This window comes from Dermacentor andersoni, chromosome 5, assembly GCF_023375885.2.
Source record: "Dermacentor andersoni chromosome 5, qqDerAnde1_hic_scaffold, whole genome shotgun sequence".
Taxonomy (NCBI): Eukaryota; Metazoa; Arthropoda; class Arachnida; order Ixodida; family Ixodidae; genus Dermacentor; species Dermacentor andersoni.
This window is the reverse complement of record NC_092818.1, coordinates 191,706,764-191,731,813: the sequence shown is the minus strand read 5'-3', so window position 1 is coordinate 191,731,813 and position 25,050 is coordinate 191,706,764. Positions and strand designations below refer to the sequence as shown.

The window sequence follows — 25,050 nt, the reverse complement described above, 5'->3', positions numbered from 1 at the left end:
TCTTCACCAAGCGCTATATTTTATCTTTTCGGAAAAACAATTTGCAGAGACAGACACAACCTCATCATCTGCAAAAGTTTTGCGCACAGACAGAGAACAATAAAATGAAAATTCGCACTGTCATGGCCTCGCGCGGCACAGTTTCTGCAGCCGTGCCGTGAGCACCCTTATGGCCATTCGACGACACGGTCGTGTCTTTCTCAAGAGCTTTCTGCTGACTCAGGATGACGTCGACTTCTTTTGTTACAGAAGGCATCTCTTCTCGCGAGTGCTGCCTGTCGTACGGCGAAAAATCGCGCGAGTTCTCGACGCTTTCGTCGCCGTCTGCCTCGTCATCGCTGACGTCTTCGTAATCGTTGTCGTAAGGGTGCGCTGAAGGCAGCGCGGACTCGGGAGTGTCAGTCGTGAGAGGTCGATCGGCTAATTCAGGACGCTCGTAGTCCTCGGCGCATCCCAGCTGTTTGAGGCTCAGCCGGACCACTTTGCTGCCGCCGGTCGCGTTGGCCGTAGTGGCGTCTTCGAAATCGCACTTGACGTGGCGCAGTTCTCTCCGGAACTTGGCATGCCGCGTGGCTCGCTCCAGGTGTAGAATCCAGGCCAACCGGCAGTCGCAGCTGAACTTGTTGCCTGCGATGCATCGTCGGCAAACGGTAAGAGTTCTTTACTGCTACAGGACAAAGTACAAATACGCAAGCTCGTGTTGTCACGCGCATGTTATTTTGCTTTTTGTCAGTGACAGCTTTCACGAAATTATCACTGCTTTCGAGCTATCGTCCGGCGCAATTAGGACGCGCCTATATACCGAAACCGAAAATTCTTTAATGTTGTCGCGGATTCTGTAGCAAGAGAGTCGTGTCTAATCAGATTGCATGTGCGCGCGACGCGAATGCTGTGGTACATTCTCGAATGTAAACCAGGGCGAGCGATTATTTTGCAGCCCATGTAGCGTGATACACGCATAAATAGCACGTGGGCTTGGCCTGTCATTTCAGATTTGGTGAGTGTGCTCGCCCCTATCGTTGCGATTTAAGGGTTGTTTGTCTTTTTGGGCACAAGTTCGCCAAATAAAGAGTTAGATTCCTAACTCACAGTTCTGGCACTGTCTGGTTCTTCACCGACACTGCAACGTGACAATATCCAGTAAACAAACAGCGCTATTGCGGAAGCATTGCATAACTATTTTCTTGCGTATCGACAATGAACTGCGTGACGACCTATTGAGGAATTGGCTGGGTTTAGCCTGGCGCAGGTACATGTACAATGGTGCTTTCACAAGCAGTCAGCTTCGGTGCGCGTCGAGTTCAGCAATGTTGGGTGATAACTCGTTGAGCGACTTGCAACCTCCGGAAAGTGCGCGGTAGATGTTCGACACTTCAAAGAATGCTCGCGAATCGAAGTTAGCGAAACTAATGGAATAGTTGTTCTAATGCGTAAGCATTCTAGGGCTGCTGCCCTCGGAAATCTGCGGATCTATTCGTAGGGTGTTTTTTTCTAGTTGCACCAAATTTGTAAAATTAGAAAAAGTATAAATCACGGTAACCTTATGTTTACCGTACGAGTGTACGGATTGGGAACCTCTAGATATAGAGCAATTTCCGCAATTACGGTAATTTAGGGTAATTAACTTTCTAATTATCGATAATAGGTGACTACAGCGAATGAGTACTTTGGGGCCTGTCCTCGACACTACCTATCCCAACGATCAAATTTTGAATAGCGGATTTCACGTGGAAATTACGCGAACAATTAGTGCCCCTTGGCAGGCTCCTTGACAGGCTCCTTGAAATCTAAACTGGCTGGAAAAAGAGCGTCTGTGTCGTCCAAGTCCCCCCCCTCCCCACCATCCCCCCGCTTTCGTCACGTCTTCGAGGTCAGCGCCGGTCCGGCGCCGCGAGCAGCTTGCGTTATTTCCTTGCTGTCTGCGGCGTTGGCGTAGCGCTTCAATGTCGGCGGGCTGCCAAATTTACTTCGTCATTCCGTTGTGCGCCACGTGTCCACTTCCACCGACGAAATGCCGTTTCAGGCTTTTTGAAGAAAATGACGTTTAGTCAAAATTCACTTTCTTCGGGAGAGCTGTCCCAAACGCGCGCGTGCGAGTTGTGTAAATAAAAACGCGTAAACTAAAACAGATAGAAACATAACTCACCGAGTGAAGGGAAAGAAAAAACGAATACCCTATGGTTGACGCTACAGACTGATTTATAAACGTCCAAAGAGCGGAGTCGGCGCTGCAGCGGCAACGTGGCGCCCAACGGAATGACGAAGTAAATTTGGCGGCCCGCCGGCATTGAAGCGCTAGGCCAACGCCGCAGACAGCAAGTAGATAATGCGAGCTGCTCGCGGGGCCGGACCGGCGGTGACCTCGGAGACGTGACGAAAGGCGGGAAGGGGGGGGGGGGCGACATCGACGACAGACGCTCTTTTTCCAGCCAGTTTCGGTTTCAAGGAGCCTGCCAAGGGGAACTAATTGTTCGCGTAATTCCCACGTGGACTCCGCTATTCCAAATTTGATCGTTGGACAAAGTGGTGTCGAGGACGGCCCCCAAAGTACTCATTTGCCGTAGACACCCATTGCTAATAAATAAAAAGTTAATTGTGGAAATTGCTTGTGGAAAACGCACGTAATTGTGGAAATTGCTCTGTGTCTAGAGGCTGCCAATCCGTACACTCGAATGGTAAACATAACGTTACCATGATTTATATTTTTCTCATTTTAAATATTTGGTGCAGCTAATATATATATATATATATATTATATATATATATATATATATATATATATATATATATATATATATATATATATATATATATATATATATATAGAAAAAATGTATACGAGAATGCCTTATGGCTATGTATGATTACTGAGATTTATGATTAGGATTATACATGCATACAGTGATTCCTGAAGAGGTATTAGGAGTTATTAGGGTTAATAAATGACGATTAATTACGAAAAATGTAATTAAGCCTAAACAAGACTTCTTAAGATTATTTAAGGGCAAAAAAGAACGAATAGAGATTAATCAATTACGAATAACTAAGAGTTACTAATAATTAACAACAAAGTTAATAAAATGTAATTTAGGTTAAATTGCTTACCCTACTCAAGAGCAATTACGGTTAATTTCGTCTAATTGACATTGGCTTGATCCTGATTAGTTAAGAATAAGTAAATGTATTTATGATGGCTTAAGCCTGATTGAGATTAATTACGATTATATGAGCCAAACTAAGATTAATAATAGCACTTAAGAATAATTCATATTACATTATCTATTCCTAATTTAGATTATTTACGATTTAATTTGCCTAGGAAGATTAATACCAACTAATTAGTTTCGCCAATTAGGTAGTTGCAACAGGTCATTGCAATACTTGCAGGACATTGCGTCATCCTTGACACTGAGCCATGGTGTGCCGAACTCGGCCACTCAATCATTCATTTTTTGAGTGCAAGATGAGCGAATGGAAATAACGCTTACTCATTATCTGACACGTCCCACTAGGGAGTTTGCGCAGTATTTTCTTTAGCAATGTTATGCACAGAAGTGTCATTCGGATGGCAGAAAGGTGGGCTAGTTGACATTTTGATGTCTGATGCGTTTTCAGCGCTTAATTAAGGAAAAAAAAAACAGAATATACTGAGTTTTGCATTTTCTTCTCTTACTGTCTTCTGTTTACCCTTAACCGCTAGAGATGCGTCAAATATTAAGTTTTTTTTTTTTTGGGGGGGGGGGGGGGGTCACGGGATATTTTGACGGTTGCACGGTATTTGCTTTTACCGTGCCTATGCAAGGCAAAGCGACAAATAAAACCATCGTGATGATAACGAGTACAAAGACTCCTTAGATCAAGAATAGACAATGAGGTCGTGCGTCACACCTTATTGTATGTATTGTAAGTATGACTGATTTTTGTCTCGATAGCTCTAGCTGGATATCTGGAAACGGAGAAATTGCTTTGCTCAGTATCGACGGAGTCTATACTTTATTGACGTTCTTTCTTCTTAAAATTTAGTACGGTAGGAAATCTACCTGAATTAGCAGTAAACGTTTTGGTTGTGCCGTCATTCATTCAAAAAAGAAAACAGCCGGAAATTGGAAAAATCCAGTGAAATGAAGCGTTGATATTACAATTTAGTGGCTTGTTAATAAGAACGATAACATTGTATATATCGGGGCTGTACAAACAGGACGAAATTTATGTATTGTATACTGCTCTGAAAGATTTACCACCTGTGAGACGTCTGCGAAACTTTCGTAAACGATATGCTAAGTTCACCTTAGATTTAAACTAATACATTATATTTGCCTCTCTTAGATGATCCGACAAATGCCGCTTAAAATGTGCGGCCTCTGTTTACGGTCAGAGTCACTGCGCTTAGATTCTTTTTAAATTTACCATCGTGTTATTCTCTCTTTTATTTCTACTCTTTATTAATGATATTGAATGTAACTTTACGTCTTCATTTAGAATGTTTGCGGATGACTGTGTCATTTATAGAGTCAGAGATGACGCAAGTGACATTTCATCATTACAGACTGACTGAGACCTTATAGGAACACAGTGCAATACGTGGGAAATGTCACTAAATGTTTAAAAATGTGTTCACGTCACCTTTCCAAAGAAGCGCGCATTTCAGTTATGCATTTTTACCTTGAATAATATGGCATTAAAGAAGCTTGACGACACAAATATTTAGGAATTTTAATGACATCTGACTTAAGATGGAACAGGCACATTACGCATATTAAGAATAAGGCAATACGTTCATTGGCATTCCTCCGGCGTAACTTCAGTCAGTTACCGAATAAATTAAAAGAGCAATCGTATTTCACTTATGTTCGTGGTTTACTTGATTACGGTTGTATTTGTTGGGATCCGTACACGGCTGATCTCACGGAACAGCTTGAAAGAGTGCAGAATAGAGCAGCTAGGTTTGTTCCTAATAACTATAGTAGAACATTAAGTATGACAGAAAGTAAAATTAAATTATCGTGGCAAGCATTGAAACCCAGGCGAAAAAGTCTGAGGATGAAATCTTTTCACGCTGTTTATTTTTTTTTATGGGGTTTAACGTGCCAAAAGCACCTTCTGATTATGAGGCGCGCTGTAGTGGAGGACTCCGGAAATTTCGACCACCTGGGGTTCCTTAACGTGCACCTAAATCTAAGTACACGGGTGTTTTCGCATTTCGCCCCCATCGAAATGCGGCCGCCGTGGCCGGGATTCGATCCCGCGACCTCGTGCTCAGCAGCCCAATACCATAGCCACTGAGCAACCACGGCGGGTCGCGCTGTTTATTATTCAAAAACAGAGATTGAGAGAGAAAGATATATTAGGTCGCCTACTTATACGTCGTTGAGACGCGACCATGCGCTGAAAGTCCAAGAGTTTTCTTTCAGGGGTGACGTCTTTAGGTATTCTGCTTTTGTTAAATCTATAAGTGAATGGAATGCTCTTTCGCCTGACATTGTTAATATTGAAACCAATGATGTGTTTTTTCGCGCTTTATGTATGTGATCACTTGTTTCTTCCTTTAAAATGTAATCCCCCCTGCTGTAATGGCCGCATGTTCGATGCAGGTATGTAATGAATGAATGAGTGAATGAATGAATCAATGAATATTTGAGGCCTTAACTAAAAAGTAGCTTGCTCACACAAGTCAGTAGAATTGAACTTTCTCTCTCAAATACATTCATTTTTTATGCAAGTCGCTTCAGTGGTTGTCTTATAAGATCATCTTGTGCGTTCCACGTGTCTTTTGTGAAAATTGAAATATGAAAATTGCAGTTGTCCCCGAGGGGAAGGTTCCCCTTAATCGTGGATAGAACATGACCCGCTGTGGTGGCGTAGCGGCTTTGACGTTGCGATGCGAAGCCCGAGGACGCGGGAGCAGATCCCCGACGCGGCGGCCGCATTTCGATGGAGGCGAAATGCAAAGATGCCCGTGCACTGGGTGCTCGTTAAAGAACCGCAGGGGGTAGAAATTAAACCGGGATCTGTCACTGTGGTGTGCCTCATGACCGCGTCGTAGTTTTTGGCAGGTGAAACCCCAGAATTTCATTTTAGTTTTTAAAGTAAAACACGAACGTTTTCATTATCTATACCTGCGAATCGACTGTGCACTTTACAAAGCACCCGTGAGGTCATGGAAATTTTAAAAAGAAAAAGAAGAAAAAGAGCCCAGCGAGGGCGGATGCATTAGCCGGCATCGCAGAGTAGAGCTGCGCGCGACAATGCTTTCCGGAGGGAAAATGGCGTTTTCCCCCGACGTCGCTACACGTCCACGTGTCTCCGCACACAGCCTTCAGCCACGTGCTCTGCGTGCTCGAGAGCAAAGTGCCCTAGCTTCCGCAGGAAGAGAGGCGAAAATGCGTTGGCAGGCACATCATGCGGTTGAATAGCAAGCGGTACAGCGAGAGAAGGCTAGGACGTAGAATATCTAGATGGACAATGGGACGCCGTGTAGGTAGACGCAACACGCCTGTTTGAGTTTGCGTCAAGCAAAAAGCAACGCGATCAGTCTGTCCTTTATTTGTGTCTTGCTGAACACCTGTGGAAAGACCTCACTGCGAAGAGAAAAGCCGAGCGGGGGTTGAGCGACCTGCGCGAGCGCGCGCCTCGCGTGCGAGAGGGATCGCTTCGTGTGACGAATCTCAAGAAGCTGGCAGCGGCCGCACAAGAAAGTGGACGACGGTATTTTCTTCCCAAGCAACCGAAAAGACATTTGATAGTACAGTATAAAGGGGGGAGGGGGTGTTTACCTGCAACGAGATTAGTTAGCGGAATGATAGTAACGACAAGGCTGGCACGAGACCGCACTCATTTTATATATCTATTTATGCAACCGTTTCTACACATTTATGAGGGACGAGCACCAGCTCAGTTCAATTTGTTTTTCCCAGCCAGCCCAACAGAGTAGGTGATGACAAGCGCTGTTCGGGCTTTCTAAAGGGACGCTAACGAAGAACAGTGGGTTGAGCTTTACTAATCTTCATTATATATAGCAAAAAAGCCAATTTTACCTCGAGAGGGGGCTTTAGTGAGGCACAAAAAGCAAAGAAGGGACGGGGGAGGGGGGGGAGGAAGCATGCCGTGGTGGCGTATAGTGGCTTTGGTGTTGCGCTGCTAAGCCTTAGTGCGCGGGATCGAATCCCGGCCGCGGGTTCCGGCCGCTGTGGTTGCATTTCGATAAGGTCGAAATACGAAGGACGCGAGTGCACCGTACATTGGGTGCACGTTAAAGAACCCCAGAGGGACAAAATTAATCCGGAGTCCCCCGCTACGGCGTGCCTCATAATGATATCGTTGTTTTGCCACATAAAACAACGCAAAAATTTTATTAAAAAAATAAAGAAACAAAAGATGAGTGGGTGATGCCGTCCCGAAGTTCCCGCAGCAGTTTGGCGTGACCTCATAGATTCTGACAACGTCTACACAGGTATAGTTTATCAAATATTGGCAAAGAAGAGTTATGAACTCGATTCTGAGAGAACTGAATGCTTAATCTAGGAACTTTTCGAGAGTTTATCGTGCGGCTAAACGGACGGTTCTAATACGAGAAAGCACATATAAATCTGCGACGTCACACTGAGTTCTGGCTGCTTTTTCTCCCATAATGATGTCGACATTTTTCCGCCAAATGGATAAAGAAACAATCCTTTAAAGACGCACTTCGCACGTGCAAACTCATTTCCGGATGTTCGTCGGTGTTTCTTGAAAGGTTAATTCCTTTGCTCATGCATGACTCGGTAAAAGGCACGCGAACATTTTTTCTTCTTCCACTAGTGAGCTGCTGAGCAGTGTTTCATTTTTAGTGAGCCTTTTAGTATTGTTGCATGTGCTTCGTACAGTGTAACTTAATATTGTTACACTCTCGTACACTTTCGTGAAATTTCATACTGTGTAACTTAATACTTTTAAGGAAACCTAGATTTGGCAGGAGGGAAAGCAACTTGCAAAATTAAATATAAAACAGGGCAAATATTCGAAAATTAAATTTGCGAACTACGTAGTTTTGGTTCTTGTGCGCCAAAATGTTCGCTGAATCATTCTGAAACCACGCTGAGCGGCCGAGAGATAAACGTAGCGTACAGAAAAAAAAATAAAATATAGAATTAAAGCAAAATAAACGAAATATAAAATGGACAAACTTTCTTGGCGCTTCCTCACGCGTGGTGGGATATGCTGGACAGAAATCGTTTTGTTTCGTTCTGATTTTAAAGAAAACAGCTTAATTACGTAAACATTATCGTTTTGAAATCGTTTTGTTTCGTTGCGATTTTAAAGAAAGCAGCTCAATTACGTAAACATTATTGTTTTGCTACTTTTTGTCGTACGACAGTAATTTTTATTAAAATTAAGGTGAAAAAAAAGAAACGATACACGTACGCACGAATGAGCAGAAACTACGAGGAGTAGCAGTGTCATATGCGCAAATTCAGTGCTTTTGTTAATGAACCTAACCTGAGAGAATTAACACTGCATCAAAACAGTTAATGCCACATTATACGAAAGCGTATGCGTTTTTCGTTGCAGCAATTGTTGTTAGCTTTCCTAAGTCTTCAACGTTCAAAGCAATCGAAGCTCCAATTGCGCATTTGTAACTTAGGCAATTGATGGACGCAAGAAGTCGGGCCCTGACTTGATTATTGCATATATATAGTCAGAAGTCATTTTCCATTACTGCATTGATTTTGATAACAAAGCTTATCATTGTATCGAAAGTTTTCATTTCTCATTGATTATTCTATTCAGACATTATATGCTTCTACAGAATATGTTTAATATAGATTTTATACTGCCATCGCGAATGATGGATGTAAAGGCATGTCACCATTATTGAATTCATGGCCACGTTCCCCTTATGCCGGTTTCTCGTTTCATATAATGTTATGTTTAAGAAATCAGCACTTTACTGCTTCGAAACGCGTAGTAACTCATATCCATAATTTTTCGTTTAATAAACAAATAATTCTCCAATCACGCGCTCTCAGGGTCAGTGGGGTTATCGCGAGAAATTTTGTGCCTCGCTGAATACCTTAAATGCCATGTTCTCTCTTCGAGGTCCTTGGTCTTGTATTGTTTTCCCGGCTCAATTATAGACTTTGGTTATGTTACAGCTTTGACTATTGTATTACTCTCTACATTAATAGAAACCGTCCTATTCATGCCGACCTAATAACTGCACTTCTTTGCAATGCCGTCATTGACTTTGTATACATTTTCTATTTCCTTGACTGTTCGCCCACCTGTTATAATCACCATTGGGATTGACAGTATGTGTAAAGAAAAAGAAAATATATATAGAGAGAAGTGGTTCTTGTGGGTAAGGAGGAAAGGCTAGCACTATTTTCTGCAACCCATGCGGGAGCACGGCTCAGCGCCAGCAGGGTGGGGAGATGGGATTAAAAGAGAGATAGGGTAGGAGGGAGAAAGGTAGAAGGTCGTCCTAGCAGCATCAGAGCAGCCCGCCAGGGAGGGCCCAGTGGGTTCGACCGGAGGAGTAGGCTGGGTAAGACCGTATAGGTGGTGGCCCAGTAGAAGCGAAGTAGTGGCGAATCAGGAAGCCCGAGGTGGTGGGATGGCCGTTAGGCCATCCGTCTTTGTAGAAATTTCCTATAGTCTCGCCGAGAGCCCCGACGAGTCGAGGTACTCGTCGGGGGAAAGAAAGAGAGAGAGAGAGAGAGATTTTCTTCTTAATTTGGCGGTTTTCAGAATTCGCGGGCGCATGACGCTTACTGAAACTTCAGTCTGCGGTATCGGGCACAATGTCGCTTCCTCGTAGTTCCGGCACAGTGGCAGTAGATTATAACTTGCACTCCCTGTCACTCTGAATACTCCAGTGGGTGGCACTACGTCGCCGACGTGTAATAATAGGATAAATAACAAACGTTTCAAGAACAAAGAAAGAACCTTTTGCGCCAAGTAAGTAGAGCACCCTTAAACATGGGCAGTTCTTCATCGCTCTTCGTCAACTTGACAAGGCATTACGGCGGGACCGCGTCGCACTTGGTTCTTGCTTTCGTTTCCATGCGCGGAACTGGTCAGGAAGCAGGCTGTTCTAAAATGAGTTTAAATTATTTAATATTTCATAAATTAAAGAGAAACTTACGATAATAAATATGAGTAAGAATGTTTTCCAGTGACAACCTTAAGAAAAAAATGTTACAGGCACTGAAAAAGAAAAAAAAAAAAAAGCTGGGGACGTTTTCGAAAATTTAGCATGGTACTCGCATTGCTTCAGGCAAACATATCCCATATGGGGTTTCACGTGCCAAAACCACGTTCTGATTATGAGGCACGCCGCAGTGGAGGACTCTGGAAATTTGGACCACCTGGGGTTCTTTAACGTGCACCTAAATCTAAGTACACGGGTGTTTTGGCATTTCGCGCCCATCGAAATGCGGCGGCCGAGATTCGATCCCGTGACCTCGTGCTCAGCAGCCCAACACCATAGGCACTGAGCAACCTCGGCGGGTATACCAAAGCAGAGAATGACGAGTTAAATTAAAGGAAACTGAAGATGGCGAAACGGAACTACTAAAAATTTTTGTCTTCCTCTTAATATTGGTGGCAGAATAGTAATTACGGATCAATAGACTCGTTGAAGAAATGGCAACTAAGCGGACAGAGCCACACCAGATCTAAATAAATACAAATTTAACGACGGAATGAGGCCGCGCAGTTTTAGGAAGCAAACAAGCACAAATTGTGGGGTGCGTCATTGGCTTTCTTGGTTTATGTTAAGTTGCTTCCGTAACCACGAAGCCAATCGAAACAAACGTTTGCTTCTCATCAGCGCTATGCTGTCATTCCACGGACAGTGTGCGCTTCACAATGCAACATTTACGAGGCCAGATGACGCAGCCGTTGCCCGTCAGGCGGGCGTTTTCGCACAGCGACTTTTGACAGTACCAACGGGCGCGTAATTATGCTATGGGTACTACAGAATTTTTGTGATAGAGTATTAAGGTGTACTCTGTTATATGCATATTTGTTTACGTACTTCTGGAGGTCACAGTTTTTTTCTGTTTGTAGCTCCAACGACATCAGGCAACTTGCGGTTGCAGTATATATATGGTCAAAAACGAATTCAGATAAAATCAGCACCCGTCACTTTCATGTGTTCGCTTTCTCCGTTCCTTTCTTAAATCCGAGTTTTTTTGTTTCACTGCTGACAGAAACAAGTTACTACCCGTAGTGTCGCTGACACTCTTCTGCGAACGTCGATGAGCGCAATAGCTGGCCAAAGGTGAAAAGAGAAAGCCGCCTGCTGAGACGCTGACGTGCGTTCAGTTTCGACGCTTTGCTGAGAAAGTAATCTCTATCGATCTCGGCGCTTTGGCTTTTGCGGGCCGTAACGTTCAGCATGACGCCTCGCTATAATGGCGGACGTTCGTTGACGTAACGTCTTTTCGGCTACCAACCCTGCCAATGCATATGATAACTTCGCGTTGCGAGTTTAACGCTGATGGGAAATGAGTCTTTACTTTGTTGCGTCCACTTCTACTGTGTTACGCAATCTGCGCACAATTAAATTGCTATTGCCAATGGCGATGAATCGTGGACGGATATAAAATTATTGCGGCTAATTGAAGTGGGGTTATAACTAGGTTTTCATTAATCTCGGTAAAGCTGTTTGATGTCACTCCGAAATTTTATGTCTTATACCTGGTGGACAAAAATCTGATGACACGTGAGCACTTCTTATCAGCTGCGAATGCGAAGGCCTTAATGACCATTTGAACGCTAGTGAGCGGTCCTTCCAGTTATGAACTCCTCGCGGGCAAGCGAACGCGTTAAGACGCTCGGCCAACGCCTCCCAGATAGCGCAAGGCCGGTGCACTTCGGTCCGTGACGTCATGCTACCTTGCCCGACTGCCGTATAATCTAACGAGGACGCCCCCGAGCAACCCGCGGTGATGGACGTCAACGCTTTGCTCACGCCGGGCTTGGCAATGAAAATTTCGGTCGAAGTAGCACTATGTCATCAAGCAGAGTGAACTCGCCTTCGTTTTAGCCCAGTGGACACTCGGCTTCTGAGCGTGGGGTCGTAGCTTCGACACTCACTACCGCCAACGTTATTCCTTTCGAATTTATTCTGTTTCTTTATACATTAATTTTTTATAGCGATCACCGAGGCGAAGTTAGAACACAGGCGAGAGCTTGCGCGGACAAGGAACGCGTGGATAACACAGGCTTTCGAGAGCGAGGGTGGCGTACGTGGCTTCGCGGCGACGCCCTCACGCAACACCCGGGCGCGGCAGCTGGTCGCCCGCTCTGATACGTCGAGGCGCGCGCGTGACGTGGCGTCGCAGCCAATGGGAATTTAGGGGCCGTTTCGCTGCTACAGATGCTGGCCTTTTGACTCACTGGGCTATTTGATGTTTTCGTATCAAAAAGAAGTGGTGTATTATGCGTGTTCTTCAAGAGCACATGGTTCGTTTTTGACACTATTCAGTAATTACGTCCCGTTGCGTTGTCCTGAAGTGTAATTGTAATGAGAGGACAACATATTTCAGACAGCATTTTTTTTCTTGCACGTTCGTACATTGCTGCCAGTTATGACTGTACTGGCTCTGAGCTGGGGCGCCGAATCGTCGTCAGGTTCTTTTACTTTTTCTTCCCTTTTAAAATATAACTAAACTCTAATCATAATTTCACCAGTACCGGTCAAACTGTGTCTGTGCGCAAAGCCTTAGGCCTTCAGTGCTGTGCATTTCGACTGTGAATTATTTTATTAGGGAAAGAAGTAGCTGGCAGATGAGAGGGCTGGCGGGTGAGCAATGCTTGCTTCGCCATCCAGCGCTATTAGGAGAGAGAGAGAGAGAGAGAGAGGGAGAGAGAGCGAGAGAAACGAAGAGTGAAAGACAGGGAGGTTAACCAAGGACGTCTGTGTCCCGTCATGTTCTGTTACCCTCAGAACAACCGCCGCCTGTGATTGCCTGAGCCGTGGATCTGTACATTACTGAAGTGGATACGGTGTGTATTATCTCAAATGCTAGCTCGAACGAAATTATAAGAGTCCCAGCGATGCGCCGTTTGTGCTCTCTGAAAACCTAACGCTATAGCGGCAGTCACAGAAGTTGGGACTTGGGAACGTTGTTGGAGCAGGGAACGCGATAGTGAAGCGATAGCACCAAGCAAAAGTTGGGCAGAAGAAAGCTAGAATTGAGAGGGAAATCAAAGAATTGCGAGCAACTGAGGGGAAACGGGGCTCTCTAAGATGGCGCAGATTAAACAAACAAAACATTTGCACGAACGTATATGGGGAACGCATTGTGAGTGCTCTGCTTGGCCCCGCGCGATTTTGACGGATTGCGTTTGCCCATTTCATCCATCTTATCGAAATCAGTGGAGCTTCCTCTGGAAACTGGACGCTGTGCGAATTGTTTGTCTTTTTTCAGGCTCGGAAAAGTGCAAGACGAGAGCGACATCTTGCAAGGCTCTCATCTCTGAAAGTGTCTTCCGCATTTGCTACTACAGATGCTGAGTGCACCCGCGTTCTAGGCGAGGAAAACGGTATCAGTATAAATGACGTTCTGATGTATCAATAATTTTCAGCCATTAAAAAGAATAAGAAAACTGCGCACACGGCAAAGAAAGCCAGAAGGCAGAAAAGACCAAATGACAAGAGAAACGCTCAAAGAAAGAGTAGCCCACGATATCGTCAGACAGCGGCAGTGGTATAGATCAGGCGCTGGGGCGTGCGACTGCAGAACGCGAGATCGGCGGCAGCGTTGCATTGAGGACATGCTGCAAAGGTGCGTCTGCACTGGTATTTTGTGACACGCTGAGGAGCCATAAGTGACCGAATTAACTGGAAGCCCTCGATTACGGCGTCCTTCGTTGCGTTTCTGTAGCTGTGGTGTACAGGCGGCTACAAAAGTTGATGCGAGACGCGGGTCCCACGACAAGCGTAAATTTCCGCTCTGTCTATGCGTCACGCGACTAATTAAATGGATAACCGAGTGGCTTGGTCACAAAGACTGCTAAAAATTGAAGATTAATTCGATTCCTTCGGGCCAGAATTCACGGAAATTTGGCTCATTGTCCCCTGTGCCCCATAAGCTTTACCGCCGATTGTACGTCAGAACTAACCAGCAAATCAGTGTTATTCTTTCATGTCACGCCTACCGAAGCTAAAGTAATGCTTCCACACGAGATTAAAAAAAAAACGATTACAATGAAAAAGAGTAAGAATATGAAGTGCACATGGACAATCCACGTAAGCGTAGTACAGGTAACCGGTGTTCTGTTAGACTAAAGCTATGACTTCAGTATCTGTGCACTTTAAAGCACTGTTACGCGGCAAACACTGAAGGTTGCAACATGACGCGTCTTGCATGTCATGACACGGGGCAACCTCGGCGACTAACATGACTACACGAACGTGGTTTTAATTGTATAATTATAATGACGGTGGTGCATCAGATACCTTGCCAGAGAGTTTCGTATTCCCGTAGTTTCTTTTTTTCCTTGTCCGTCACCAACTGCATGGTCACTCTCATGGTTATCACGTGTCTTTTTTTCTTCCTCCTTTAAATTGAATAATCATCCCGAACTCCTCATTAATCATTCACGGACACAAGTAATTTTGGTTTCACAATTCTTGAACAACGCCAGCTAGGTATACGTAAGCGCACAATTTCTAGTCTCCGATATATGTGTGTGCGCACACCGATGTCATCTCCTCCGATGCAACTTAACTTAAGCGCACTCTATGCCCAGCGCGCGCTGTCGCACAAAACAGGGCGAAACTTACCGTGCACAATATTGCACCTGCTTTAGCGTCACTGCTTTGCATTATGGGCGAAGCTGCAATTTTTTTCTTCGCTGCACGTAAAGGAGATGACTTTTGTTGTATTTCGCAGACCTTCCTTTGAATTTTTTTGTATATTCTTTCTATTCGTAAACGTCTTTCACTGAATTGCTTAATTCTTCACCTGAATCTGTTGACAGTGGGGCGAAAATATGTTTCATGCAGTATAATAAGATTACAACGTGGTGCAGGCAGCGTGCAAGCAAACAAGTCGAGAAACGAACAACGCCAGCGGACGCATTGAGTATACTTGTCAGTCTGGAGGTGTAGTTCTGTTCTCGACAGAGACATGCATGGGACACGATAGACGTCCAGAAGAAGGCAGGAGTATCAAGTAAAGTAAATCAAGATGTACGCGGAAGCTTGGCAGTACAAAAAACAAAAAGAAAACGCCTCAGAGGTTATAGCGCGGACTCGGAGAAATATTTTCTTTAGTCAAGAAATAACGCACGCAGGAGGAGCCAACAGTGTGGGCCCTGTTTGTGCTAGCCTTGTGATCGGCGAGGCGCAAGAAGCTGCAATTATGATTCTATTAGTTCATCGCACAAGACATTCAAGAAGACAGATAGAACAACCTGAAGAAAACTGCATCAAGAACAAAGAACAATACTTAACCAAAGGATCGCACAAGCAAAAGAAAACGAAGCAAGGCTGAGCTAAAGAGAGATCGGACGCGACAGCCGACGCTAGGAGCAGCTGAATCATGAAGCCCCGATTATTCTTTTGTTTAGACTGTCTGAGAAAACGATGCGGCGAGCTTCGCTGCCAGACGCACGCGGCGTAAACATATTCGGCGGGGTGAAGTCACGGTCTCTCGTTGCGTTGTGGCCAATAACACGCGTAATAGCTCGGAGGCTATACCGAAATGACGACTACCCGTGTTCGAACACGCCAGCGCGCGTAGCCGACTGAGTGTTATATCGGCAGGCCCCACGCAGCTCTGCCACACACCCTGTATATGCAGGACGTGGCAGTAAAGGAGAGGCGGCGTTGTATATACGGCCGGGCCCAGGGGCAGAAAATAGAAGCACAGTACGACTCAGAAAACGTTTTGCTGCTTTCGCGTGCTTCTCGCGTTCGCAGCGTGCAGATTCTGGTCTTACTTGATCGGGCTAACTCGCTGTACACGCCGCGAATAGTAAGAAAGAGCATGGAACACCGCCTGGGGTTTCTATATTGGTTGTTGCGCCTGGAAGGATCGCGCCGGTTATAGAGAGCCCGTCCCCCACGGAAAGGAGGCTAGCCTATCTCATGTACTAGCGCTTGCCTTTGGAAAGCACGGCGACAGGAACCAATCTGTCGGCACGGGTGCATTATGTATAGGCTCGCCCAAGCCCACATGCGTGCCGGCTCACCGTGGGGATGGGGTTGCCGTAGCGGACGGAGTTTGTATACACCTCCCCGTGGCCGCTCTGTTCTGCGGGTCGGGTCTCACGCATGCCGGGTCTCCGAGTGCTCTCAAGGTCAAGAGCACGAGGGCGAAATTTTCTCGTGCACTACGGCTGCGCGTTGCGGCTCGCGTTCTCGTTGGCATACGTGCTGCCCGGCACAAACACGCTATTTAGGACGAATAAAGAATCAGAAAGCTCTTGCGCACGAACCACCAGTAAAGATATTGGAAAGTAAGGCTCGCTTTAGTACTTTGGAAGCTATGGAGTCATGTGGTATCTTGTTTAAACTACCAAAAATAACATACGCGCGCGTGCGTGCGTGCGTGCGTGCGTGCGTGCGTGCGTGCGTGCGTGCGTGCGTGCGTGTGTGCGTGCGTGCGTGCGTATAAAAGGGTTCGAGTTAAATTCGGGTTCAAGCTGCCGCAAGGTCTGGCCTAGTTGACATCGAGATATCATTTGCTAGCCCCAAAAAGGCGTTGGATACGGCTTCGATCCCCCAAACCAGAACAAATTTTTATTCAACTGCGAAACTTTCTGGGAGACCCGTGTGTGTTTCCTTTGTAGCTTAGTGCTATTTTGTAGTGGCTGCCAGCTTTCTCTTTCTTAAAACTTCCCCTATGTGGGCATTTTCAGGAACTTATTTGCATATATATACATCCATATGTATGCGCTCATTATCAACATCATGGTGTCAGAATAACTATTGAGCGAATAAATGCATCGAAGAAAGAAAATACCACAAACTGGAAGAGGTTGGCCCCTCTCACCAGTGAGGCTCATGTCGAAGGACTCGGCGTCGATTTTCGCCAGGTCCTGGACCGTCCTCCAGGTAAGCGTGAGCAGCTGGTTCTGCGACAGGTCCACGGACACAAGGTTGGGAGCCCCGCGGAACATGTGCGCGGGCAGCACGCGCAGTCGGTTGTACGACATGTATAGAACCGTCAGCTGCGGCAGCCCTTCGAAGGCCAGCGGGTCGACCTCGGACAGCGCGTTGTACTTGAGGTCCAGCTCGGCCAGCTGGGGCATGCCGCCGAACACGCGGGCCTCGAGGCGTGTCAGCTTGTTGCGGAACAGGTCGAGCCTCGCGACGCGCCCCAGGCCGCGGAAGCTCTGCTCGCTCAGCTTCTCGATGGCGTTGTCGCTCAGCTCCAGCTCGCGCAGGGCGCCCAGATCCTCGAAGGCGCCGTCGTCGATCACCTCCAGCTGGTTGCGCTCGAGGAAGAGGTACGTCAGGGAGGGCAGGTTCTTCAGGGAGCCGGCGCGCAGCCTCCTCAGCTTGTTGTCTCCGAGCTCGAGCTTCTTGAGGCGGGGAAGGTCCGCGATGGCCTCGGCGTCCAAGCTCGTAATCTCGTTCGAGTCCAGTGAGAGCACGGCGAGACGCGAGAGGTTGTGGAAAGAGTGAGGCTTGACGTCCCCGAGCACGGCTTGGGAGACCTTCAGCCGCTCCACGTGCGGTGTGTGGAGCAATGCCAACGTCGGGACAAAGTCGAGCTTATACTCACTACCAAAGGCAGTGAATGCTACAGAAGTGACACTCGGTTGCCGTTCGAACGATCGAAAAACAACATGGTCATCCGGCAGCTTTCGTCCTACGTAACACGTGACGTCGGTCACTTCGTCCGCATCGCTGGCGTCGCAACGACAGTACATGGGCTGGTCAATGAGATTGCAGAGGTCAGGCACCGGGTCATCCGAACCCACACGGCTTATCGCTAGAAGCCAGGCCGCTACCAGGAGGGTAAGTGCAGAAGGCCTGCAGCGAAGGAAAACAAAAAACGAAAAGTGAAAGTCAGATATACCAAAGCTGTAAAACGTTTTCTGCAACTCGAAGACGAACGACGGAGCTTCGAATCGTGCGTCCGGATTTATCATGCATGCACTGTGCTTGAGCCAACGTTCTTTTTGTAGAAGTAGCCTTAGAGCCCGATAAGACATTGCACAACGTGTTCATGGGGTTGTTTTAGCTGCCTCAAAGGGCCCCTCGCCATGTCTGGCTATTTTTTAGCTGACAAGCGCACTGCATAAAATACGTGCTAACGATCGTGTCTGCTAAGTTTTACATCCCTAAGCGCCGAGGAAAGAGCTCAAATTTCAAACCAAACGTATTGTGCCCTTCTCCTCCCGGGCGCCGCACTCCCACCCGCAGAGTCGACGTCTATCGCGCAAGTGTGCCTACGTGCCTGGAAGTGCTGTGACGTCGCTCATAGCGACACGTGACTTCGATTATTCGAGGAAACATCAGTTATTTGTTTAATCTGTTGCTTCAGCAAACGAATTAATGTTTAGAGAAACACACAAAGCGAATGTCTGCGTGCTTTTGTGGTGGTGCTCAGCCGAATGATTTATCTGCCATGTGGAGGCGTTCAGGGTGATATGTTATTAAAAAGTAAGACAGTTATGGGGTTTTACGTGCCAGAACCTCGATTTTATTATGAGGCACGTTCTAGGGGTGAGGGAGCGTGTTATAAAATAATTTGGACCACCTGGGTTCCTTTGACGTGCACCTAAAGATAAGTACACGTGTCTTCCCGAAACCTTGGCCAGCAAGTGGTTCCGCCCGCCGTGGTTGCTCAGTGGCTATGGTGTTAGGCTGCTGAGCACGAGGTCGCGGGATCGAATCCCGGCCACGGTGGCCGCATTTCGATGGGGGCGAAAACACCCGTGTACTTAGATTTAGGTGCACGTTAAGAACCCCAGGTGATCGAAATTTCCGGAGTCCTCCACTACGGTGTGCCTCATAATCAGAAAGTGGTTTTGGCACGTAAAACCCCATAATTTTTAACAGGTGGTTCGCGCAAAGACCCTTTTAAGCACACGGACTACTCGGGAGTGATCTACAGGAGTCCATGCAAGGAGTGTGACGTGTCGTACATCGGCGAGAGCATATGAAACAACACATGAATGACGTCGCCAAGGACCACACAGCCGCGAATGCCCTGGCGGAACATCGCGAACTAACCAGACACAGCATTGACTGGGACTCGGCAGCCATCACGCAAAAGAGAAACACTTATCTGCCCATTTGCTTTTAGAATCATACTACATTCAACCACTAGACGCACGATAAACAGGATGCGGGGTAATCTTCCCGAGATATACACCCGTAGGCTGCGCCGCCTCGGGCATAAATAGCCGCGCGTCCATGCTTATATCTTCATTGTGACCAAGGGACCCGTACAGGGCTCGAAATGTCATGTTCTCTATTTTTCTTTTATTCTTGGCGAGTGCACGTTTTTTGACACCAGTATGTTTCCTCGCCAGACGAGTTTTTGTCGAACACTTCACTATACAGCGATGTATAATCTCAAATATTTAAAGCCAGATCGCATTGCTGCGAATGTGAATTTATCTTAGCTTATTGCTTTGCTATTAGCCTCTTTGTAAGCGAGCTTCGCAGTTTATATCCCCTCAGCCAGTTTGAAGAATGGCGCTGAGGACCGGATGTTTGACAAAGAGCAGGACGTCTTGGTAGCAACTTAGTGGAATCGCCAATGAAACGGGTCAACTGCACGAAGGCAATGTTGCGAAGGTGGCGATAAAGATAATAATGAAAGTAGATGAACTACAGATAGGCTTATCAAATAAAGGCGCACCTCATTAGCCATTGTATTTGATAATTTGTGCTTTTACCTCGGAGTTGCATGGTTGATAATCTTATCTCAAAATCAAAAGTCTCACAGGGAAAAAAGTAAAACAGTACTGGAAAGAAACAAGAAAAACTGACGCAGTCGAGAAGCTCGGAAATGACGAAAGTAGTCTTCTTTCTCTGCGCGTAAGTGTGTGTGTGTGTGTATGTATGTATGTATGTATGTATGTATGTATGTATGTATGTATGTATGTATGTATGTATGTATGTATGTATGTATGTATGTATGTATGTATGTATGTATGTATGTATGTATGTATGTATGTATGTATGTATGTATGTATGTATGTATGTATGTATGTATGTATGTATGTATGTATGTATGTATGTATGTATGTATGTATGTATGTATGTATGTATGTATGTATGTATGTATGTATGTATGTATGTATGTATGTATGTATGTATGTATGTATGTATGTATGTATGTATGTATGTATGTATGTATGTATGTATGTATGTATGTATGTATGTATGTATGTATGTATGTATGTATGTATGTATGTATGTATGTATGTATGTATGTATGTATGTATGTATGTATGTATGTATGTATGTATGTATGTATGTATGTATGTATGTATGTATGTATGTATGTATGTATGTATGTATGTATGTATGTATGTATGTATGTATGTATGTATGTATGTATGTATGTATGTATGTATGTATGTATGTATGTATGTATGTATGTATGTATGTATGGGGATTTGTTTCGCGATTTCGCGTTTGCGTTTACATTGTTCAAGAGTGCAAGATTATAAAGACAGCAAGGGCGGCATACAAGCCTCGTTCCCTGTGCCCAAAAAACTAAGCACGACGTATTACAACGTGCCGTATGCAGGGGACTGAAACGAATCCGGGCGCGAAAGCTGTCGAGAAGCCGAACACAAACGAACGATGTTTGCCGTGGCCGCGAGGCGGTGCAGCTGCAGTGTCGGCGCCGGCTCGGGCGTGGCGGCCGCCGCCGAGAAGAACGGGGCCATTGGAACTGGCTTTGTTCCAGAGGATAGTTACGTCCAGATACATCGAGTGAGCACGGAAAAAGACCAGAGCACCCCGCTTCCTGTATTCTAGCACGCCTAACAACAGTCTGCGTGCGAGCGTTAAGGAAGAGCAACGGGAACAGCTCGAACGAAGCAGTCTTTGCAAATGTAAGCACACATGCGCCGTAAAGAACAGCGGTAGTAACAGCGGATGTCTGAAGTCAACGTCACAACTAAACTCGTTACTTTGTACTGGTGCTCAAAGGGCGAACGCAGAAGGCGGCGCTCTCTGCAGTGCTGCTCTTTCTCAACCTGACATTTTGCGCAAGATTTAGGCTGTACTGAGAGATCGCGTGTGCGCCTTGCGTACTTTTCTCTCGGTTTTATTTTTTATTTTTTTTCGTCAACGGTCCCCCCAATTTCCGTGTTAGCTTACAATTCTAATTTCACCTCACGATTTCTTTCTTTTGTCCTTTTGCTTTAGAAATCGTTCGAGGTGGCTGCCTTTTTGCTTTTCTTTAATGGCGCCGTGGGATACTCGCTTATTTTTTTCTTTCGTTCGCCATTTCCCTAAGTTTAGCGTGATTTGTAGTTATTAATTTCATTTTTAGGTTTACTTTGACGGGTTGTCTTCACGTTGCTTAAGAATTATGTGCGATCGTCTTTTGTTGCAACGCACTTTTTTTGAAGGAGGCTGTTTGCAAAGAAAAGTAGAAGAGGGATTCTCGGTTTATCAAAGATCAACAAAATAAAAGCGTACGTCAGTCTGTTGTTCATTAAGCGCAACAGCGCTAATTAAGTACTTCGTTAACCAAGCATATGCATTGCAGAAAGGATGCCACAGGCTCTACAAAAGCGGTTTGGCGATAGTGCTTATAGTCGGGAGAGCGGCTGATTCACAAGCTTTAGATAACGGCTGCGGTTTCTCATTGTGTGAATTAAAACAGATAATAAGTGCCGTATCTTCTATCGCGAAAAACATCAAAGCGCGCAAAGTTTCACGTCACCAGATAAGTAGTTCAGAGTTTGCTGTGCTTGTATACTTAAATTTAGGTATCAGTTAAAGAATCCCAGGTGTCCAAAATTATTCAGGAGTCCCCCACCTCATAATCAGATCGGGACTTCGGCGCGGAGAACTCCAGCAGTTGTTAAAATTTGCACCAGTTACTTGTGTTATCAGCGATTAATAAGATGCTCATTTTCTGTCCGGTTCGTTTGGGTAACCATACATATTTGAAAATTGATGCAGACAGGTTACAGCGAACAATTGTTTATAGGTTATTCTCACAAAATAAAAGCCCTAACAGACGCTACTATGAAGCTTTACCTCCTGGCTCAAACTATCAGTACATTTATTAGTCGCCTCCTAGTCTTTCCAAGCGTCATGGATCCATCTTTAAAGCTGCAACTGCCATCAAGAATTTGTCGCTACGATGGGACATTCCACGTCTGGATTGGGATGGCATCTACAAAAGCTTACTTGTACCGAACTGGTACGGGTGACACCCATGTGTGTGCCACTTGTGGGATCGAAGAAAATATCGAACACTTCCTCTGCCTGTGTTCCCGCTAAAATGTCTCGGGCTCCCTTCTCTGGGCAACATTAAACCGGCTAGACTCAAGCTAACTTTCAGAAATGAGAGAAAACAGGGCGAAGGCGGGAGATGGAAATTCAAGACGATGAGCAAAACGAGCACAAGGTGAAAGCAGGAGCCAACGTTTAGACAAGTTGACTTGTCTTCTTCAAGGCGACGTATGCTTGAACATATGCAGAAGCGAAGGTGCTTGAACTGTGCTCGCGTGTCACTGGCGCAGTTAGCAGTGAGTGCATTGCTACAGCACCTCAAGTCGACAGGTCTCTACGACCGTTTATATAAGCTTGCTGCGCACGTTTAAGCGCAACTATTGCTTTCTATCTCACTTTCTTTATTTTCACTTCTTTCTCTATTTCATCCTTTTTATCCCGTTCTTCCAGTGCAGGGTAGAAAACCAGACATGGGTTTGGTTGACCTCACTGCCTCTCCTTGCTTCTCTCTATACATTCGTTCTACATCTAATTTCTGATACTATCTGAATCCGCTCTCGCAACATTAGCTGTAGAACACGTATTTTCTCACTACTTAGAGCATTTTTGGTTCTACTTGCTATTTTAAAAGTTTTTTTGGCAGAAACCGGAAAGAGAAAGAAGGTGATGCGACGAAAATGGTTAGAAAACAGGCGAAAACATACTCTGCGTCTGTGTATGAATACCACGAATATCACGTGCATGGAATGAAAGACTTGTTAATTTTTACTTGCTAGTACGTTTCACTTTGCACTATGTGGGTATAAGCTAGTTCCTGTTAGGCGTCTTCAGCACATGCAAAAAATTTGTGGTCCCTCCTTAAAACCTGCGCTGGGGTGGTTATTGATGATTTAAGCGATGTTCATTTAGTATAACGCAAACACACAAAAAATTACTTTTATATTAATATATATAGTCATAATCATAAATGTCAGTAGTGATTGGTAGTCATAAGGCATTCTTATATATGCCCCCATAGGACCGCATGTATATATATGCAGCACGTCGTGTCACTCGTTACAGACAGACGAACGAACGAACAGGCTTCCGAGGGAAGTAGCCCTCGAATGCTCACGCATTAAAAAGCATGCACTTTGTGACACTCAATGTCCTAAATTCAGACAATTTTTCCTTCCAACACGCACTACCGGCACTGTGTAAAAGTTAATCAAATAAATCCGCTCGTACTTTCATGTTATAAAGCAACTGGCCGCTGAAATTAAGTGCGCGTATGTGCAGCGAAAAGTAACGATGGGTGGTTTCACTTACATGACAGTGAAGTAGTGCAGAGAAGACAAAAAACGTTTTGCTAGGCGAGAGGAATTGGCAACCACGCAAAAGTCGGACACGTCGGCGACAGATGCCGAAGAAGCGACGTGCTTCCTGAGCTGCAATATCCCAGGCAAATACGACGAAGGCGTGGAACAGGACCACGTTATACAAGCTATACTTGTTCGCACTAAAGAAGAACAGGGAGTGGCGAGTCGTCGATGCCGATGCAGAACAGACACAATTCAGGCACACCGAGACACTTGCGCAGGTTACAAGCGCAATGACGAGACGTGAACATAATTAAAATAATAATAATTCCGAGAAAGAAAGGAGCGTGCAAACAAAGAAAATACTTTTTTTCTTCCTCGTGATAGACGGTGCCGCGACCGCGTCGTCTGCTCGAGGAGAGACTGTTTGGCTGCCGAGCCGACGAGCCGATAAGAGCGCTGCTGAGCGGCGCTTAGGAGCGGCGTGGAAGAGGAGAGAGAGGGGGGGAGGAGAGGATGCGCGGAGAGGTGATGCGTGCGGCAGTCGCTGCGCGACGAGGAATACCAAGTGAGAGGGGGTATGAGAAGGTTGAAAGCCTTCGCTCCTGGCCTCTGCATCTACAGCGAGCCTTCCCGCGCGTTGCCAGAGTTTGGAAAACGTGTGCGCTCGCGTGTAGTGAAAAAAAAAAAAGAATGGTGCAGTGGTGATTTAATTGTAAATGCGAGAGAATGCGTTAGCATTACTTCGCACCTTCTTGAGGTCCCAGATTAGTCATTTAAACCGCGTTCACCACATTGCAAATGTGTTGCTCAGGAGCTCACTCGGCACACGTGTCCTGCCTCTTCAAAGTGCGGAGCGCAACTGCCGGTGGTCACGTATGTGACCACGTGATATATATATATATATGTGTGTCACGTGACCTACCTGTACCAATTTACCTGCTTCCCACACTTCCTTCCACTCTTAATAATGCAAACGCATTCGACAGGCAATACTCACACTGGCTCTATCCAGCATAGACTCAACAGTGCTGAAATACCTGTGCAGCTTGTGTCTTTGTGCCGTCAATATCTTTCCGTGATCACTCTCTGTATCATATCTTTCGCTCAACGCCTGGAGTAGCATGACAGGCCATGCGCAATGTTTGCTAACATGACCAGCTTCCCACTAAAGTCAACATGTCTCTGGCACTTTCACTGTGCGCGAGTTCTTTTTTTTTTTACATTGTCACATTCCATCTTATGCACATAAAACCGACTCTGCCCTAGGTAAGTAGTTTTTGGTACTAGGTGAAGGGTGGAAAGCAATACACTTAACACTGTTACTCAATTTTCCTTTTCAAGTAAAAAATTATTACGGTAACACATGAA

The 25,050-nt window shown here is 45.6% G+C and overlaps 2 protein-coding genes across 3 annotated transcripts in view; one reads left to right on the top strand and one right to left on the bottom strand.

Moving 5' to 3' along the window:
* On the bottom strand, positions 1-25,050 carry LOC126531759 (uncharacterized). The gene is made up of 3 exons (XM_050179466.3): positions 23,690-25,050; positions 16,992-17,977; positions 1-627 (listed from the first exon to the last, which is right to left on the bottom strand). Coding segments are annotated over exons 1-3 (1,551 nt in total). The 5' UTR covers positions 23,692-25,050; the 3' UTR covers positions 1-64.
* LOC126531754 (ATP-binding cassette sub-family G member 1-like) overlaps positions 541-25,050 on the top strand; it is a 221,589-nt gene continuing 197,079 nt past the window's right edge. For both annotated transcript variants that reach the window (XM_055071458.1, XM_050179462.3), the window contains exon 1: positions 541-650. The gene's annotated coding sequence lies outside the window, so the exon portion shown is untranslated. The remainder of the gene's footprint in view (positions 651-25,050) is intronic.

Excerpts from the sequence above, each read along its gene's own strand:
- LOC126531759 (XM_050179466.3), bottom strand. Across the intron at positions 628-16,991 it reads CTTCGACATGAGCCTCACTG|GCAACAAGTTCAGCTGCGAC; the intron begins GTGAGAGGGGCC and ends GATGCATCGCAG.